The sequence below is a fragment of the Hoplias malabaricus genome, chromosome 2 (assembly GCF_029633855.1).
Source record: "Hoplias malabaricus isolate fHopMal1 chromosome 2, fHopMal1.hap1, whole genome shotgun sequence".
Lineage (NCBI taxonomy): Eukaryota > Metazoa > Chordata > Actinopteri > Characiformes > Erythrinidae > Hoplias > Hoplias malabaricus.
Window position 1 is genome coordinate 66180850 of NC_089801.1, and position 20760 is coordinate 66201609.

Genomic DNA, 20760 nt, shown 5'->3' on the forward strand with positions numbered 1-20760 from the left:
AGTGTCCATGAATGAGATTATCTCTGTCGTTTGTCTGTGGAAAATGTGAATAAAACATGTCAAACAAAACCATGCCTCCTTTTTGTAGTACGTGAACAGGTTTTTTTTTCCTTCTACTTACCAAATGTTTACAGAATCTTTCACAAGTTTTTTTTTTATATGATATTTCTTTGATATTGAAACCTTTTGTAACTGTACATTTGTTTGTTGCATTTTATTGTGCAGTTTAATGTTTTGATCAGCCCTGAGAATAACTTGTTCTTTGTTGATGTTTCAAAAATTAAATTCAAGGGAAAAACAACATGAATTCAACAGAGTCTCATGAAATCAAACATTGTAAAAACCATCCACTTTATTGTTGTCTTTTGTTAGAAGTTCATCAGATTTAGGAATTATTTCATGTCAAAACGAAGGTGAGTGTTGCAGTGCTTTTGTTCCTCTCCCATCCACAGCAGTTACACGGGTTAATACTAATGACCTCTCACTACTCTCTGTGGCTTTGTTGTCAACAGATTCAGAAGCAAATATGGCTAAAATTCCTCTTGTCCATTTCCTAAAATGTCTATTTATATTAAAAAAAACAAAGCTATCAGGAATGTACATAATACTTTTCATTATAAAAAATGCTAAATTGCTTCAGATTTAAGCCCTTGTACTTTTTACAGTAAAACCTATAAAGTACATGTATAAAATATTACCGTTTAAAGTGATGAATGATGTTGAGAAACCCTGTCAGAACTGAAATTGTGATTCTGTTTGAAGTGAAACTGCAGCAGTGACTGCGACTGAATTCTGTACCAATCTTCACAATATGTCATAAAAATAAAAAAACAAGTAATTAAACAATCAGTAACAGTTCAAAGACAAATATTTACATTCATCCACACAGTTAAAATATAATTCAAAAAAAATGATGGAGGTGTGAGTTTTCAGTTTGTTGCATAGAGGCACAAAATGGTCATAAACTATTCATCATCAATCTTTGGCTTTTTTTTTAACCACAAAACTATCCCAGAATAAATAGATGTTTTCTGAAGCAGGATCATATATATATACAACATATGGGAATGCATGTAGTTTATGTGACTTTGGGAGTGCTGAAGCATAGAAAATTACCGTTCATCAAATCATTATCAATTTCAGCTTCATCCACTATTTTAAACCAGTTCCTCAATAGAGTAGCTTCACGTTGTGTGCTTTACAGTTCCTCTCATTTCCTCATAGTAATATGTACACTCAGTCCTGTGTGGGGTGTGCAAACATGAAGAATCAAGGCCTTGGGGAAGATGTCTTTGGTTAGGTTTTCATGTGGAGTCTGGTTTTAAAGCAGATTAAGAGTGGGTGCCAGCAGCCACAGCAAGGAAAAAGGCTAGGAGTAGCTCTCGTTCTCATTCCAGGTAGTGACCCACTGTTTCTTGTCCTTTGGCTGTGGCTGTGGTTTTCCAGGTGTGTACACGCGCTCTTCCCTTTTTATCCTCACCGCGCTGTAACTCGGCACGCTGTGGTCATATTTGGAACGCTTAAAAAATCCACACTGAGGAGAAGAACCACACGGATTACCATTCACATCAGTTAAACAGGACTAGAGCTTATTACTACACCAGCATTTCCCAAACCAGTCCACGTTTATCCTCTATCCCAGCACCTACCAAAGCTATGCCAATTAATACAGTGATTTCAGCCACAAATGTCTTCTTTTGAAGGGACGGGTCCTAGAGTTGTTTTGTAAAGTACATGCTTTTAAAAGATATTATTAACTTCAAGTGATATTTACTGTGTATGTGTGGAAACTGTCACACCTGGGATCAGACAGGTGTCATCCAGATAACATTAGATGGTTGACTTACGAGTCAAACAAGAAATTAAATTTAAAATATATTCAATTCTGAACTTTTAACATTGACTTTGAATAACCCCTCATTATTTAGTTTTTGATTCGTGGCTTCAGCATTTGTTTTGAGAGGCAGGGATAGAGTCAATGCTTCGACAGATTGGGAAACACTGTGAAAGACATATAAATGCAGAAAATGCAGGAAAAGCGTACGTCCGGCATGCTTGGACAGGCAAAAGTGCGTCAAGCAGCGTTCTGTCTGTAAGAGACAACAATGAAAAAGCACAGCATGCCCAGAAAGCGAGTAAAAAAGCGAGTCCACCAGCTGCAGTTTCCCTCAGTCGAGATGAGTGTAAGACGGCAGTCATGTACATGGACCTGAAAGCTTTACATGACAGACTATTACATATTCATGTATGTATACCATTAACCCCCGCAGCGCCACCATACATGAAGGTTTTGCGCAATTTAAGCAGCATTCTGCAGTTCATATCTCTGAACTGGCAGCTGCAACCACATTATCCCCCAGAACCAAGCAACGACAAGACAGCATTTAGTCCCAGGCTGCAGTGAGTTAACCGAGGCTAAACCCACTCCCCATGCTAGCCCTGAGCACCCATACAACTGGAGAGGAGCTCTGACGATCTATTACCCTTCAGTTTTCTCTGAGTCTCACTCTCTCTCCCTCTCTACGCACTGGCAGTCAGCCTCTCTTTCTCAGGATTGTTTTTGGGGTCTTTGTTGCTTTTGCCGAAGAACCCACACTAGAAGGAGCAAAGTCATTTGGTTTGCTTTTGAACAAGACATCCGGACCATGTAACCGGTCCTGTTACATTACACTTGTGGTGATAGATAGAGACATAAACAGGGCAGTGATCACAGAATGGCGGTTGACAGACCGAGACGAACAGTTGTCGTGTGTGAAGTGGGCTTTGTTTTACCTTATACAGCAGGAAGACGAGTAAGGCCAGCAGAAGAAGACCCAGTAAAATAGCCACCAGAATGATCCACCAGGGTAAACCTCCATACTGAGCTGCCTTCCGGACTGGAAACACAGTCACTCGTACCTAACACACACAAAAGGATATAAATAATTAAAGGCCGATATATTTTCACATATACGCAATGGATATTTTGAATAAGTCTGTGTAGTTCTAGCTAGGAGTGGTCAATATGAACTACATTCATTCATTCATTATCTGTAAGCGCTTATCCAGTTCAGGGTCGCGGTGGGTCCAGAGCCTACCTGGAATCATTGGGCGCAAGGCGGGAATACACCCTGGAGGGGGCGCCAGTCCTTCACAGCGCAACACTCACACATTCATTCACACCTTTTGAGTCGCCAATCTACCTACCAATGTGTGTAGGACCAACCCGGAGGAAACCCATGCGGACACAGGGAGAACACACCAGCTCCTCACAGACAGTCAGTATGAAAATATTGAGTCATTTGTTTTTTGGGGGTTGGACTTTTGCTTTATTGGACGTGTCCTTAGCCGGAGCAGTGCTCAGTGTCATAGAACCACACCTGTGTATCCCAGAACCTGTACTCCAGCTCACCTGAACTTCCTCGTTCTTCAGGACCACGTTTTTAGGTGCAGAGTCCAGACTGACCGATGCTTTCACCAGAATTTCCACATAATTCAGATCGGAGAACTCCTGCACACAACACACGTATTACACGGACGTGCACTCTCATTTCCTTTAAACGATACACGAGTAATAAATATGAATATACCCACATCTATGAAGGTGCCGTTCCAGAGCCGAGCCTTCAGTGCAATAACAGTGTTACTGTCCAGTTCCTGCAGTGGACACTTAAACAGCACACACTTTGCTCCATCTTTACAAGACTGTAAACCACACGACAAACAAGGGTTTACACACAAAGGCACCACCACGAGAGAGAAACAACCCACAAAATAGTCACAAATCACGTTTTTTTGGGCTTTCAATAGACTTTAACTGTTAAAGTTAATTATACTTTAAATCTGGCTACAGCAGGTTGTAGAGTCCATTTAGTGTGAGTTTGAGAGACGAAAACAGAACGTTAAAAAAAGGGTGAGAGTCTTTACCAAGACTTTAGATTTCCTCTTGTCTATTAACAGAGAGTATTTGGGGTCTCCTGAGCTGGAGGCTCCCCCCACATCTCGCTTGCCTCTGGACGAAGAGGATTCCTGACAAGGAAAAAGCAAAGGGAAGATGTCACGGGCACAGTTTAAAAGTATGAAACTGTCATAATCTAAATTCAAATATAAAAATCACACACTCGTTTAAGCAGTTATAATCCGCTGTAATATTTTTTTTTACAATTTTTTACTTTTTTGACAGCAGCAGATCAGTTGGATTTTGTATTGAATAATTAGCTTGAGAATGATATGCGTTTTTGGCTGCACCCACTGCAAACCCACCATCTCGCTCCGCCAGCTGTGTGCAGAGACACCAGCAGAAAACACTGACTACATTATTCACTGAGAATTTTTAAACGCTGAGGGATTAGGTCATTATATTCAGACTTTACTGGACCAAGGGGGTCTCCAGTCGGCCAGTGTTCACAGACATGGACGCTGTTCCGTGCACATTCCCGCGAGTTGGAGCTGGAATGCGAGGCACAGGAGATGTTACAGCAGCTTTGCTTTTGTGAAGTGCGGAAAGTGCATCCACCCCACGGTTCACAAAACGGAAGCAAACCCCGCCCCCGCTCCTCGTTGTCAAAATAACCTTGAAGCAGTGAAAGCTGCAATGCCATGATAGGTTTTGCAACTATAATTTTTAATCAGCAATCTGAGAATGCTTTTGAAACACTTTATTATGCTACATTATATTTGCACAGGTTTACCTTAGGTAACATACACTGCTTTTAATATTTGACGCTTCCCAAACTCATACAAAGACCAAAGTGTGTGTACCTCTCTGAGGCCGAGGGGGTTGACATCTTGCGCCATGTTGCAGTTGATATTCTCTGCAGCGTTTTTTCTGATCCTCATGAGGTACAGCAGCCATCTTCCCGACATTGTGTTTTTGGGCCACTCGATGTTCAAGAAAGCTGTTCCGAACGACTTCAAGGGTTTTCCCAGATTAATTACCTGTACAAATACACAAGAAGCGGAATTTATCTACTGTCTAGCACATCAGAGGATCTAGAGAAAGCAGTTAAATGAAGCAACAGCTTTGAGAAATCAGAAATAAATGATAAGAATATCCACTTGCTGTCCCATGCTTTAAATGATTAAACTGTATGTTTCTTGCATTATTTATGGAACGATATCTAAACACAATGTAAAAGGTAAATTCGGTTTTCAGATTCTGTTCATCGTTTGAAAATTTCAAAAAAGGGGTAAATGGTTCGTCCTGCCAGCATTTTTCATGTGTTCGCGTGTTTACCCGGAACTCATAGTCGATCTGGCTGCCCACTTCAGACTCTGTCTTCATAGCACTCTCTCCCTTAACCACGCCAGTGAACTCCAGCTGAGACGGCTTCGCCACTCTGAAAACACAACAGATCACAAACACAACATGAATAATGGACTAATGAATAGTGAATTTCCTCCAGTGTCTGTTGAATATATTCTGGGATGCAAGCTAAACATCAGTAACTCACCCAGAGAGGGTCAACAGCAGCTCAATTATAACACGAACCTTCTTTGTTATGGTCACAGGGTTCTGATCACTCGTGCTGCAGTGCACACAAAGTCTTTATGAATACCACACAAGAGCTCTGTACATATCAAAATAAATCTGTTGCTATTGCTGTGTTTTTAAGACAGATACATGCAAATAATATAAAAAAGATGTCAGACACATGATGATAATGTGGACCATAAAAGACGTGCAGATGCGCCACTTTTGAGACAAATATTAATTGCTATTTGGGATATCTGTTCTGGCTGGTTTTATTGTGCAGGGCTTAAAAAAGTCAAGCATACACCTCACAGACTTAACACACTTATAGATATAAATCAAACAAGCACAGTTTTTTTATATGAAGTCACTTACGTTGCAAGATTAAGTGTAACATCCAATTCATTCATTTCTAATGAAATCCCACCAGTTCCCAGGATAATGTAGAATGTGACCTATAGAATTGAAGACCAAGAGTCAGAACAGATCTGCAGAATGACTACATTTACAAAAGCACTAGATTTCTCCTCTTGACGTACCTCTGTGTTTCTTTTGAATGGATTCCCCAGTTCACATTCAACTTGAGAGCCGTTCAGATTGGCCGTACAAATGACTTGTTTGCTCTGTATACAAAGAAATTTGTGTTCAATCAAATATATATATATATATATATATATATATATATATATTTATACACAGGGGGTCCTCGACATACGACGTTGATCCATTTCTACGTAGCGTCGTAAACCGATTTTCGGTGTAAGTCGGAACATACGTACATACTGTACGTAAATAACATACTGTAAGCACTTATCCTCTCTTAACACCTATCCTCCTCGGTCCCGAGCCGCGTAACCGTGTATTCTTCCGCCGCGCACACCACACACGAAGTTCGCGTTACGACGTTTATGACCACCCACTTAAGTGACCAAAACCACTTAAGTCGAAACAAGGCTTTATAGAGTTAACGGGAGATGTGTCATAACCATGAAACATCGTAACTCGGGACTGACGTAACCCGAGGACCTCCTGTATATCGCAACACTCTTGTGATATGAATTTCTTGTTAATGTTAGCCCACCCTTGTGACTAACTTAAGCCATACTCACAGAGGGCATAGTGCGGAAGGCAGAGTAAGACAGGGATTTGGGTAAGATTCCAGTCACAACTGTCTCATAGGCATCATCTCCGTTCTTGTTGGTCACTGTCACCTCCAGAGCGATTTCCTTCTGGTCGCTAAGTGAAATGACTGGAAGTCCACTTTGACTAAACAAACAGAAACAGGGTCGTTTCATCAAAATATTTTTTTTTTGCACAACATTGTGTCCCTCAAATTTAGCCCAAAAAGACATAAAGACATGGTGAAACTACATACCTGCAGTCTGTTGTTTATAAAAACAAGCAACAGAGGTTTACAGCAATCTGATCAGTAGTGTGTCAACCAAGGACACTTATTTACTCTATGCAAATGTTTTTCAAAACATGGATAAAACTATGGACTTCATGACGATATACCTATGTCCATTTTTAAGAATAACACTATGTCATCTAGTGTTAGACACCACATAAACAAGTCTATTAGAGATGACTTAACACCTTTCAAACGTGCCTTGGCTTTACGTACTTTATTTGCACTGCTGTTAAAGTCAGTCTGAGCGGGAGTATTAGCTAAATTACAGCCTGCATAAAATATGATGAGGTAAGAAGAGACAAAGAGTGGACACATAATACAGCGATTGTCCTCTCATACTGAACTCACATTGGCAGAGGTATAAAAACGTCCTTGTTATTCTCTCGGGAGCAGAATTTGTACTCTAGCTGCAGTTTACTCTCACACACATTATCACTGCCACACCCCTCCTTCAAAAAATTCACCTGCAACAGAAGATAAGTAAAAACATACATTTAAAAAATGCTAATGTATAGATTCCTTTCACAGAATATAGACCTCAGTTGTCGTTTTGCAGTGGATAGGACACATCATTTCTGTTTTGACATGTGGGGCTGATAATTCCACTCCATTGTCACATAACGAGAAGAGGTTAATCCAGAGCTAAATGTAAAATAACAACACACCTTTGGAGGGTCTAAGACTACTGAAATAAGAAAGTCTTATATGTGTGGTTACCTCGCTGACAGCGGGTTGGCTGGGCCCAAGCACAGGGAGGAGATCTCCGGAGGAGCTCTGTCTCTTTTTGCGTCCTGATTGGTTCTGAATTTCCACTGCCACCTCTATGGGGATGCCTCGCAACTTATCTTTTAAGTTATCCTTCACATGAGAAAGTCAGTGTTATTATAAGAGGAAAACATGCAGCACCTTTCCAAATACATTTCTTGTTTTAAAACCCTTGGGGAATTTGTATTATATATCTATGCCTATGAGTATAATACACTTGGTTATTTATTGATACATAGAGACTATATGTATATTAGGGCTGTCGAATGGGGTGACAAATAGAAATTGACCACAAGATGGCAGTAAATATTCAAAAATTTGCAAAGGAGGGCATGGTCATTTATAACTCCCATCATCCCATCATTTACAAAAGAATTATTCTCCAATTCCAGGTATAAACCAGTGCTGGAATGTTTGGGCTTATCTCTTGTGATTATACAATAAATTCAGTTGTGCATTTAATGGAGAATGTGGGGATGATATAGTTTGTAATCCAAATTTTTATCATATAAATGTTGCAAGTTCTTTGTTTAAAAATGAATAACTACTTACATTATTACAGTAAACCACCTTTGGTTATGACATTAAGTTTTATTTTTCTTTGTATTATTATCAAGTACATTTTACTTTCTTTTTTAAACTATTTAAATAATGACAATTTCCTTTACGTCTGTAATAATATTAATCTTTTATTTTATCATGTTATAATTTTTGATTTGTGTGAAGCACTTTTCATATATTAAAATGCCTTATTCTTATTACTATTAATTTCAGGAATATTTTTCTATCATCCAAGTCTTACCAACAATGAAATGTGGGTTAAACAGATCTAAGGTCAGTGCTGGAGTTGGCATACCTGCAGTTTAAGGATTTTAACGGCACACTTCTGTTCATTTGGCTTGCTGAGCTCCAGCACTCCTGTACTTTCATAATCTGTATCAGTGGAAGTGGGTGGACTAAACATAACTCGAGAGGGAAGACCCTTTGTCTTTCTCTTTGACTCCACCTGGATGGAGTACTTCATTCCTGAATGAGAGGAAACAGTTTTAAAAACTTAAATACTATAGAGTTTAAATTAAAGCACACAGCTATCTAGACATCACGTGTTACTGCGACAATAAACAATGAACTATGATATTTTTTAGTGTAATTATGCTCCCCATTACAGTACAATCAAAGCTAACAGACTTGGTTACCACAATGTTTACAATGATATTTTCAGTCACACAACTTCATTGGCACAAAATAGACTCATGTACTTACTAACGATGGGGCTGTAATCTTTGGAGTTGGATGTGAACTTGAAACAGGCCTCTACCCGAAGACTAGAAAAACACATCCGCGTCACTTAGATATGTACAAACATGTACAAACAATACTGCAAAGTGTTGAAGAAGCCTCACTCACCATACGCTGTCACCGCAGTTCTTAGTATTGAGATCTAACTTCTTTGGTGTTGTGGTTACAGACTTTTCTATGTTGATGACTGGCCTGGCCCTGTCATGAGACAAAAAACCCTACGTTGAATTTGGCAGCGAAGTCACACAGTGTTTCTGACGTAAAGCAGTGCTCTGATGATGTATAAGAAGCTGTTTTGTTGCTAATCTGATATTTGACTGGAAAATCAAAAGCTACGTGACTGTTAATCGGCACCCCCTTGTGGACAACTTTAAGACTGATAAACATGAGCAGATGGGTGAGTGGCTGGGTGAGTTATATTAGCTGAATTTTAGGTGTGGTCCGTTTTCTCTGTGATCTCACCTGAACACAGCTACTGTGTCACTCAGAGAACCTACAGCCAGGTCTGTATACTGATTATTGTCTAAATCCATGTTTCCAGCTAAGGAGTATCCAAACAGCCTAATGTTCCAATCTTTTCCTTTTAGCACCTGAAATGAACAGAAACAAAGCAAAGATGAGTGTGCAGCATAACGAGGCAAAGCATTTTAATATTTACATTTGAACAGTCTTCTATTTTACATTCAGCTCTTCAGGAATGTAACAAATGAGTAGTTATCAAATTTTGATTAGAAATATCAGGCAAAAATGTCTAATCTGATGCCATTTATACTCATGAATATCTTACATGTTAGTGTATTTAGAGCAACATTTTTTTAGCGCAACACTTTTCAAAAGGAATAATTAAGTAAAGTATGCATAAAATTTAATAAAAGTATTTAAGCAGAGGTTGGACCTGAACAAGATTTTTATCTGTGATGCCACTGGGTGAGCCATGATAGATATACACACTCCCTTCTCCATTGTCATCATACGGCGCACCGACAGCTACATCTGCAGTACACAGAACCATAGTTTGAACAATTTACAGAAGTAAAAAATTATCTTTAAATAATATTTAATCATGTTTTAAAACAATATAATTTATATTAAAACAAAAAATTCATTATCCTATCCATGACCACTCAGTTAATCATCACTAATTTCTGAGGCCTACACTAATTTACATCAATAACAATTTCCTTAAAGAAGCTAAGAACTAAGCTGAACTTGTCCATCAAATCTAGACCTAAGCACAGATAAATACTTATGGCTGCCATTGAAATATTAAAGGTCCAAACCATTAAAACCATCCAAGTTGATATCGCCAAGGTTTTCTACAGCCAGCCCAAACATGGAGTCTTTGGCTCCATCTATTCTGGTTCGTATGGCTTTGGTCCAATCTCCCTTCTGATTGATGAAGACATAGATGGCTCCGCCAATATCCTTCTGTTTCTCAAAATATTGAGGCGCTCCAACTACAAGGTCCTGCCAACTGTGGAAAAGTGACAGGTATGTGGACTGAGAACTGTATAATTTATACTTAGAATTTGGTAAATGGTAAATGTTTACTACATTAATCTCTTTAGATAAAAAATGCTACGATTAGCAAACTAGGCTAGCCTTAGTTTATAGCATTGCAGGCAACAGGTCTTACCTGTCTCCGTTTATGTCAACCACTGCAAGGTCATAGCCAAAGGAGGAAGCGAGCCCCTCTCCTTCCAGGATATACTCAGTAATCAGTTTGCCGGAGGTTTCAGACTCTTTCTTCAGCAAGACCACAGCCCCACTGTGATTAGCTCTCGGTGCTCCAGCAACTACTGTTAGCTGCCCCTTTTTAGTGAGCATTTTACCAGTGTCCAGAGAGAATCCTGAAGGGAGACACAATCAACCAGAAACTATGTCAAAAGGTGCAAAAACTATAATCAAATAGTTAGTTCCATCTAAAATGCTAGAAATGAGTGAATGCTAGCAATTACTATAATGATGTTTCCATAATGCTAACCAGTCAAGTGTTACCCTAAAATCAATTTTAGTTTATATCAGATAAAAACGTTAATACAGGTATTTAGATCTATGTGGGTGGGTAATAAACTAAATAAAATACACAGCAAAATATTTCAAATGATAAACCAAAAATCAGGAAATAAAACTCTCTGAAATCACAACATTAGAATAAGGAACTCAAGTGCTGGGGGCACGCTGGATTCCACCACAGTATAATGAATTTTCTGTTCAAACATTTCTGACTCAACTTTATTCAGCTGTTAGTCACCAGACTCGGTTTGTTTTTTAAAGAAGGGAAATCAGCTAACAGTGAATGAATTCAGGCCTCAGTTCCCCAACCCTCTTAAGCATTTTCTGGACCCATGCAAAGCTCTGTTCAAAGCTAGTCATGCAAGGCATGTTCAAAAAAATTGTATGTAAACTAATTTTAAAATGCATATATTCTATATGCCAATGGTTAAATCACAATATTATGCAATGTTTATCAAAATATTGTCCAAAATAAAACATTCAATCCATCAAAAAACATTCTTAAATTTGACTATATGTACATTAATGTTAAAAGAAAAGAACAACGTCTGTGTTTAAGTCAATTCCCAGTAAACAAGGAACGTCCCTGGACGTTCAAAATAGGTCTAAAAAGTAGTCTGTCCATCAAGGACATATTTTAAACGTCCAAAATATGTCTAATAGTCGTCTTTTTAGTGTCTGTGTTTGGACGTCTTTTCAACTTTCATTTTCAACCTTAAGAGAACGTTGATTAGACGGCAGTCATTACGTTATTTCAACGTTGAATCAACGGCTAAATGTTTACTGGGCTAGGAAAATTAAAATAATAAAGATACATGGTTTTCTTTGGACAATGACAAACAATATATGTGACTTTTTGATGGGATTATGACTGTCAATTCTGTCATTATCCACAACGCCCAACAAATCTACCTTATATAGAGAGTGATAAGCATTAGCACTGGACACATTGGTCATGAATAGTACTCCTAGAATCAAACATGGCACTGATTGGACCGAATCCAGATTAACCCATTAAAGATTAAAAGAAAAAACTTGCACTAAACAAATCAAATCAAATAATTCTGGTAATTTTACTTTCATATATTTGCTTGTTTATTTGTTTTTTTAATTTGATGAATATGAATGCGATGTGATGTGATAACTGCTGGACACACCTAAATAGCTGTTGTCCGGGACAGCTACTTCGTCCAATCCTTCAGCTGTGGTATACGTGACTTCATATGGACCATCATCATAGAAACCCAAGTCCAGCAGTGTGTTGTTCTTCTGCTCCACCCGCACTACACCTGAGGCCATGCCACCACAATATATAGTGGATGGATGGATGTGAAAGAAGCCAAAAAAAGCAAAACTTTAATTGGATGTATTTGTTGCACACAGGAATGGTGACTATGGGAATGACTGATGCAGTCTGAGTGAACTTGGTATTTTAAAAATTCACACATTATGCACAATACTGTGGGATGACTGTAAAACGGTCACTAATGATAAACTTATATTAATAGTTTTATGTTTCTATTCTTTCCATGTTATTCCTTTTTACATACAATATATGAAAGAAATACTGTAATGTATAGCGTCCCGATTTGACATAACCACAAGCTAAACTCATAGATATGATACCGATACTATATTATACATGCCCTTCTCATGAAACCTCTTAATAAAAAATGTACAACATCAAGCCTTTGGCACCAGCCTCCTCTTCCCTCTTTTCTGACCTTTCCAGTTGAAGGCTCCAGGGGCTCCAAACACCAGGTAGTGGTAGTCTTTGGTGAAGGTGACAGACATGCCCTGCTGGCAGGAGCCGAAACGCTCGTGGCCCCTCAACCGACCGTCACAGAACTTCCATTCTCCACCCTCGTCCCCTGTGTTCTCGTCGATTTTCAGATCCTGACTTAGCACGTAGCAGCGGCCTGTGATATCGCGGGATTCCTGTTGCGTGTTCACGAACATGCGCCGCTGGTAGCGATGAGCACATGTCTGCAAAAAACACATAGGGTGTATTCACTCATTCATGTAGACTGACATTTTAGGTACGGACACTGGCTTGTATCTCAGTCAATATTTGAAAAACTTGAATTTCCCCTGGGGATCAATAAAGTATCTATCTATCTATCTATCTATCTATCTATCTATCTATCTATCTATCTATCTATCTATCTAGGGCCTTGCATCTACGACACAGCGTGTTCTTGTTTATTTTTCACCCACAGTGATTGGGATACAGTGATTTGCATGATTCACATCTAGAAAATGTTGTCAAAAGGAAATTTGTGTAGATTAAATACACTGTAAAAGAGTTACATTAGAACACAAATATGTTTTCACATTTTAATGAAAGCTTACATACTTACCACAACTTTGCCCCCAGGTCCTTGGCTCTGTACAGTGACTCCTAGCCACTGATTATTCTTGTACTCTTCCCTCAGGTTCTCTACACACACAAACAGAAATGTGAGATATATATAAATATATACATCAAACATGAAAAATACATATACAAGAAAAAAAACAATGACTATTCACAGCAATAAATAACATTCTGGCTCTAGGTTTTATTTTGTTGTCTTAGATCTTCTAACCTTGGATTTCTTACTGTGCCTGTGAATCAAACTTTGGAACTCTCTTCCTCCTGTAACTTTATGTTCATATAGACAATACATTTCCCCTCCCTTCTTATTTTTTACTAATATATGTCAGTACATTGTTATTTATCTTAACCAGGATGATCCATCTACTTTTCCCATTCAATAAATGCATATTTATATGAATATGAACATAGGCAAATGCAATGTTAGCATCTTACTAAGGTCTCTCACTGGTACAGATTAGCATGTCTACCTGAGCAGGGAACTGAACCTTAGTGGTGGTGGTGCTACCCATATGTTATAAACAATGGCACCAAGCAACCATAAGCAGCTACATAACATGGATATTTAAAAACGACTGTATCTTTACCACTGTTATCTACGTCAACTCTCCGGCAGGCAGTGCCGGGTGTGTTGATATCGCAGGTGTATAATCCTCCGGTTGTTTCTGATGACTGTTTAGACATTTTCTTTGCTTTGGGAGCACCAACCAAGAGCCTGAATGCAAAAGACATGGAAATGGAAAAAAGAGATGAAAAAAAACCCACATTAAGTTAATTAAAAATCACATTCAGTTGTGCAATGCTAACAAACATCATCTGATATTTTTAGCAGCATAAATTTGTCCAGTGTAATATGCTATACTTACTGGAAAAGTGTGAAAAAAGGAAGTCTAATTGAGATTACAATACAACAATTCTGTGATGATTATAGACTTAGCATAATGGGATGTAAGCATTCATTATTGGTAAGCTACGTTAGCCTCATAGCTTCTGTGCAAAACCAAACATGTCTTGACTAGCTCACTATATTTGGGGTTTTGTGGAAATATTCCTTAAATATGCAAAATATTTTAGTGATGGCATCCATTTATCAACGTGAACCATAATCTACACATTTAGACTGGACTGTTTTTTTCTTATATATTTTTATATACATGTATAATGTGTATGACAGTTTTTGACCCTGACCCTAACCTTCAGGAGGTCAAGAAAACTCTCCAACAAGAATAAACACGTCTTCTTTCACAAACACAACTCTGGTGTGTGGTATTCCATTCAGCAGAAAACAGCATGAATGATGGTGTCAGGCTGACCAAAATGAGTAGGTTACAGCTCTTTAAAAAAAATACTGATATAAACACAATCCTAAAAATATCCCTCAAATTACATATTTATGTTTTTACATGAGGTATATACAAGATATGCTGGGAATACAAATGAAGACAAGAACAAGTGATCATTTCATAAAGAGCACAGTTCATAAGCAGTGTTCTATTAGTTTTGTTGTTCTAAACATGTCTGAATGCAGAAAAGGCAGAAAGCCATGTTCTCATTATCCTCCAATAATCCTTTTTAAAAACAATCCAATCCTATGAATTTTGCTACATTTTTTAGGGATCAATCTTTGTGTTATAAGCAAGTACAGTATGCCTACTAAGTCATAGATCTTTAAAACAAAATTATCTAGGGCATAGACACATTTGTTTAAAATATTTCATAGTTGATCACATTCAGGATTCAAACACAAATTCAAGCAAAAAGGGGTGTGTTGAATTTCTTGAGGATGTAAAGGCCTTATCAGTCATTTATTGACAGTAATGATATTTAAAATCATTAAAATCCAATCAGAAAATCATAAATTTGATGTATTCCCCAAATTATTTAGCCCTGCTGAGGAGGGGTACTTCCGGAAGAGCACATGAAACAAGTTCCAGACGTTTGGTGTATGCAATCAAAAGCCCTCACTGTGTCTTCATAACATGGTTTTCCAGCTTGTTAGCGTCAGCTACAGTATGCCACACATCACTCATCCCATTCTCTTGTGCGTTTTAAGAGCAGAAACCACACAGTCTTCCTTTTAGCTCCCGTCTGAAAAGATCGGCAGTATGACTCAGGCGAATCCAGACACAAACCGGGCACAGGCCATATCTCTGGTTTCAGTGCATTTGTTTGACTGAACAAATGCATTCAGCCACATCAACATTACTGAGGTCAGGTACTACCACTGCAGGATCAGTCCTTAAACCGAAGGTTTTGAATAAAACACTATCATTCCCGAGAACAAATTACAGCATACAATTATGCAAACGGCTTAAGTTAAACCTCCGACACCAGACCCCCTTATGTTTCTACAAGGTCAAAGGCCATCAGCCCTGGGTCCACTGGTTATAAACAGCTGCTCCAGATTCAGTCAGCAGTAATGATGGGAAAGCAACTGTGTCAAGTTCAAACTAATTTACTTTTTAATACTTATCCACAAAGCACATCATTTCGACAATGTTCTGTGGAACATGGCCAGTGTTTATGGGTCACATTTTCCAAAACACACTGCAAAGGAAGCCATGTGTGTCTCACAGAGCAAGACAAGTGTCTCTTTGTATTGTAAAAATGCATACTTGGCATTTGCTTCAGTCCATATTGCACAGACAATACTGAATTTCCAGTGATGTGGCTTCTGTCAAATTCCAGTGTCACGTCACACCAAGAACTTTCCACAGAACATAAATAAAGTTTAAAAATGTATAGCTTTGTATTTATTATAACAGGACAGTCTAACTAATTACAGTCCAATCAGATCCACCACAACACATAAGTATGAAGCGATTACACAAAATAAATGAATTAATTAATAATTTGTGTGAACAAATATTAGTTTTTCTAGAGCAACTTAAAACTTAGAAGGACTGGCGCCCCCTCCAGGGTGTGTTCCTGCCTTGATTGCGGGTAGGCTCCGGACACAATGCGACCCTGAACTGGATAATCAGTTACAGATAATGAATGAATGAATGAACTTAAAGCTTAAAAATTATGTTTAAAACGGTTTCACTGATTACATTTATACCGTTCACATATTTTAAAAATATACAGTGATTATACAAATGTCACTGTGACTATTTACGCAAATGTTGAATATTGAGGATAAAACACTTATACCTCACCTTTCCCCGTATTTAAAGTCTCTCACATGTCACGTTTATCAGGATGAAAATTGGCCACTGGGCTATTAACACTGAGATTTGAGTTTCATATGAGTATTTATTTTAGGTCAAAACATTAAATTATATCAAATGCATTAAAATGAATTAAAGCTACCGTCACTAGAATATATAACATCACACTGTATGGCTTCTTGCTTTTATGAATTGGGTGTTAAAAGGCTCAAATGAAATGTAACCTATTGTTAATTCTAATTAAATTGGTTATATCTCTATTTGTATAGTTAGAATCTTACTACTACTTTTAACATGGCTTAGGCAATCAAATATTAGAGTCACAACTACTCCTCATCTCCTAATCTCAATCTACTAATTTGGGGTCGCTTAAAACTGACATCTGATAATCAGCTGAGGACATCAGTCCATATCTTTCATGTTTCTCACAGAGGTATTTTCTGTGACCCCTGCTAATGAACTCTGAATAAAAGGCCATGCATATTCATTACTAACTGCCCTCAGGCAAGAGGATTTGCAGGAATTCACACGATCCAACTTGCAGGGAAAATTGCTGTTAAGGTTAAAGCCCGAGGCTGATAAAGGCGTTTTTTACTGTGCAGGAAAAAACAGGCCTCTGGAGTTGTGCATCATTTTATAGTTACTGTCATGCCCAAATAAGAAGTTGCCTAAGCAACTTTTATACATGGAAAAAGCATTCAGCCACATAAACCTTGGTGGAGTCAGGCATGGTGTTACAAACTCATGCACCTTTTCTACAGAGATTAACCAAGCTGTGAGTCTACAGTGGAATGGGTGCAGACATATGAAACTCTTCAGAAATAATTTGAGTGACCAAGCAGTGATACTGAAAAAAATAAGCTACTGATAAGTAGAAATGAAGAAATAAAGTGAGAAAGGGGATCAGTCCAGTGAGTGTTTGAAGTGGCCTGAGGCTGCTGGTGACACTGGCCATCCATCTCACTCAAAGACAGACAGTCTCACACACACACTCACACGTTACAGCACGATGCTTTGTACACACTGCCTCATCTGTAAACTATGCAGAGCTTCAAAATCAAGCTGAAAAACAATTACCTCCCTCTTGTGAGAGAAAGCGCCGCACAGAACTGAATGAACTACTGAGATTATTATTTCATCAGGAGGCATAAGCAGTATCTTTCCGTAATCCTTTGAAAAATGCCTTTTGTGGGCTTAGAACCAACTGTTGTGATCTGACATCTGTTTTGGGAGATTCTGACAGAGAGGCAGACACCAAGGAAAAGAATCTGAGCAAAATTTCACTGTGTCCAGACAATTACGGAGGCATCTGACGGAAAACAAGCATGTACTGTTCAGTGTCTATGTTTAGCTGAACTTACTGAGACTGAAGGATCACAAGATGCTGCTTCAGCTGAGCTAAGTACAGTAGACTATGTCTGATTAATTACATGATAAATCCTATCAGCACAAGATGAAAGAGAGTAGTTCTGTAGAGAGAAAGAAAACAGGAATGCACCCAGGGTATTTCTGAACTAATATCAGTAACCTGTCTTTCAAAACGGAGAGCTGACCTGCTTAACATAACAGTCCTGATTACAGTTTTATCACTTATCACCAAAACCTACCAAGCTGATAATCAGTGCACATATCATGCTAACAAAAACAGAGATGGAAACAGAGAAAATCTATACAGAGGAAGTATGTTCCAGCTCATTATCTTTGGGGCCTGGATATTTTTCCATGTAATAAATCATGAACCATACACTCATTAGAAGTTCAGTCATTAGCACTGAGAAGCTCTCTGCTCTACACAGTGAAAGATAGCAGTACAGTAGTAATGAAATTGAGCCAGGCCTGGCTGAACTCTGCTTCAATAATAGATAAACAGTTCTGAGTCAGGACATGGCGAGTCTGTGCACCCAAAACATGGCTGGAACAAGCACATCTTTCTACATTTATCTAAAAATAACATTCCATTTCAACTACACACTAAATTCACACCCAGTTCACCTCAAATGAATGATACTGAACAACAACAACAACAAAAAATATCAATAAAGGGACCTCAGAAATATGAAAATTACATTTCTACATTTTAACCATTTTTAGTCAATAGCCTGAGAACTTTATTTTGGACAATCATGAGGACATAACTTATCTATCCACAAGGTACAGAATTCAACAAACTTGATTTAACCATCATGTGTTCTTTTTTTATTTATGTAACTGAGGTATAATGGATAAGATCTTATCTCTTTATGAGTCTGCTGTTTAGATGAGAAATGCTAGGGGGAATTATACCATATCTAGACAAAACATGCAGCATATCTCCAGTCAAACACTATCTTAGAGAGATATTTCAAAATTTTACCTTACAACTTTAGAAACAGTCAAATTTCCAAAAACAAAATTATTTAGATGAATACGATAGCCTTTTACAGTCATCAATCAACATGAAGTTACAGGACCTCTAAACTGATTCAAATAAGAATTTAGCATATTGGTCTTAATCCTAGAAATATTATGAACTCTTTGTATTTTGAAGATATCACATATGATGATTACCATACAGCAAATTTACAGTTGCAGCACACCACAGAATATTATAGCTTTGATGCAGCTTACCAAATTAACCCAGACACCAGCTGTTAAGGCACTAGTAGCTGCCTAGCGCTCGGTCTCTGAGAGGTGAGCAATGTCATGGTTCAAATTACTAACTGACTCTGGATGACTTACAGCTCCAGATGCGCTCCATTCCTTAGAAAAACTCTTAGCTTAAATACGCCTGCATGCATAGTGCTAGCATGCTAGCTAGCATAAGCTAACTTAAAGGGTTTAAACAAGAGCGCTACAAGTCAAAGGGTTGTGGGGACTAAAACCTGAATAATAATATCTCTCTGTGTTTCTGTCACCTTAACATCAACGTGACCTCCACCCAGTAAACAAGGAACATCCCTGGACGTTCAAAATAGGTCTAAAAGTAGTCTGTCCATCAAGGACATATTTTAAACGTCAATGGACGTCCAAAATCCATCTTAATAAGTTAGTTAAGTGGTGACCAATCGATAACGTCAGTGGACGTCCAAAATGCGTTTTATACAAGTAATTTATTTCTGGACCAATTAATAACGTCAATGGACGTCCAAAATACGTCTAATAGTCGTCTTTTCAATGTCTGTGTTTGGACGTCTTTTCAACTTTCATTTTAAACCTTAAGAGAATGTTGATTAGACGGCAGTCATTGCGTTATTTCAACGTTGAATAAACGGCTAAATGTTTACCGGGCATGCACATGAGCCTAAGGTTACGCTGGCCATTGACAAGGGGGCCCTGAGGGGTACACATACCCTCTAGGATATGGTTGTGGAGCAGTGGAACTGTGCTCTCTGGAGTGATGAATGATATTGTTGTCATTTTATGCCACTGACATAATAGCAGTTACAGTTCATTAAACAGCAATTAAGTTACTTTCAGCAAAACCACAGTTACTAAGAATATTCAAACATTGGAAAATAAAATAGATGTTTAAATACCTTAAATAAATAAAATATAAAAAAAAACACAGTTTTCCAACAAATCAAAATAACGTCCAGAGCAAGTAGCTAAATTACTTGTGTATTTCAACTGGTGACTTAAACAAACATGCCAAGAAATGACACGATAATGACCTCAACCAAAATGATTGAGCTAAAACTGTATGACAAGTCGATAATTTTGTGACAGGCCTATATATAGTGTGGCTCAGTCTGAGTCACAAAAATGAATATGTATAATATATTACACAGGGTTGTCTTGACCATCTGGAATTCGGTTTAGATGACATACAGATCAATATAAGGTTAAACCCCCAGCAGATGCCAAAGACTCCAAATCCTGGGTGTGTACCACTTTCCTGTTTGTAATAGCTGGAAAAACTGAGAATGTTCTTGATTCTGGCAGCTACGTTTGGCATGACTCTAATTTTTCTGAACATATTAAAAGCAGCAGCTTTTATGTGAATGATTATGTTTACTACAGAATGCTGGAATGCATTAGCGTTAGCTTAGCAAACAGATACTAGTTACAGTAGCAGCAGCAGTAGCTGTCAAGAGGGACTTCTTTAGATCTCCACTGAAATGTAACAGCACTAAAGTAAATGCAAGAGGTTGACTTAAGTCTACAAAGAAGCCAGCAGACAGGAAGCTAAGAGAATAAGAGGAAGGAAGAAAAGCCTGTTTCCACACTGTCTACCACTATTGCACCCTGGGATATGGGCCAGGTTATATATGGTAAGCTTGAGGAGTGTTCG

At 38.2% G+C, this 20760-nt stretch overlaps 1 protein-coding gene across 2 annotated transcripts in view; it reads right to left on the bottom strand.

The window, feature by feature from the left end:
• Nucleotides 1-496: 496 nt before the first annotated feature.
• The window catches only part of itga6b (integrin, alpha 6b), a 25690-nt gene continuing 5426 nt past the window's right edge, over nt 497-20760 (bottom strand). Inside the window, exons 2-26 of one of the 2 annotated variants that reach the window (XM_066660970.1) lie at nt 13908-14035; nt 13304-13383; nt 12668-12929; nt 12101-12232; nt 10564-10777; nt 10208-10401; nt 9823-9920; nt 9390-9517; nt 9036-9125; nt 8892-8953; nt 8485-8654; nt 7581-7721; nt 7212-7327; nt 6562-6718; nt 5992-6075; nt 5828-5907; nt 5433-5507; nt 5216-5318; nt 4741-4917; nt 3907-4008; nt 3574-3684; nt 3392-3490; nt 2773-2898; nt 2484-2595; nt 1397-1534 (exon numbers count right to left, since the gene is read on the bottom strand). In XM_066660970.1, coding sequence (XP_066517067.1) covers nt 2521-2595; nt 2773-2898; nt 3392-3490; nt 3574-3684; nt 3907-4008; nt 4741-4917; nt 5216-5318; nt 5433-5507; nt 5828-5907; nt 5992-6075; nt 6562-6718; nt 7212-7327; nt 7581-7721; nt 8485-8654; nt 8892-8953; nt 9036-9125; nt 9390-9517; nt 9823-9920; nt 10208-10401; nt 10564-10777; nt 12101-12232; nt 12668-12929; nt 13304-13383; nt 13908-14035 — 3004 coding nt within the window. In that variant the 3' untranslated portion in view covers nt 1397-1534; nt 2484-2520. Of the gene's footprint in view, nt 1535-2483; nt 2596-2772; nt 2899-3391; nt 3491-3573; nt 3685-3906; nt 4009-4740; nt 4918-5215; nt 5319-5432; nt 5508-5827; nt 5908-5991; nt 6076-6561; nt 6719-7211; nt 7328-7580; nt 7722-8484; nt 8655-8891; nt 8954-9035; nt 9126-9389; nt 9518-9822; nt 9921-10207; nt 10402-10563; nt 10778-12100; nt 12233-12667; nt 12930-13303; nt 13384-13907; nt 14036-20760 lie in introns of both variants that reach the window. The other variant, XM_066660969.1, reaches the window with a different exon arrangement.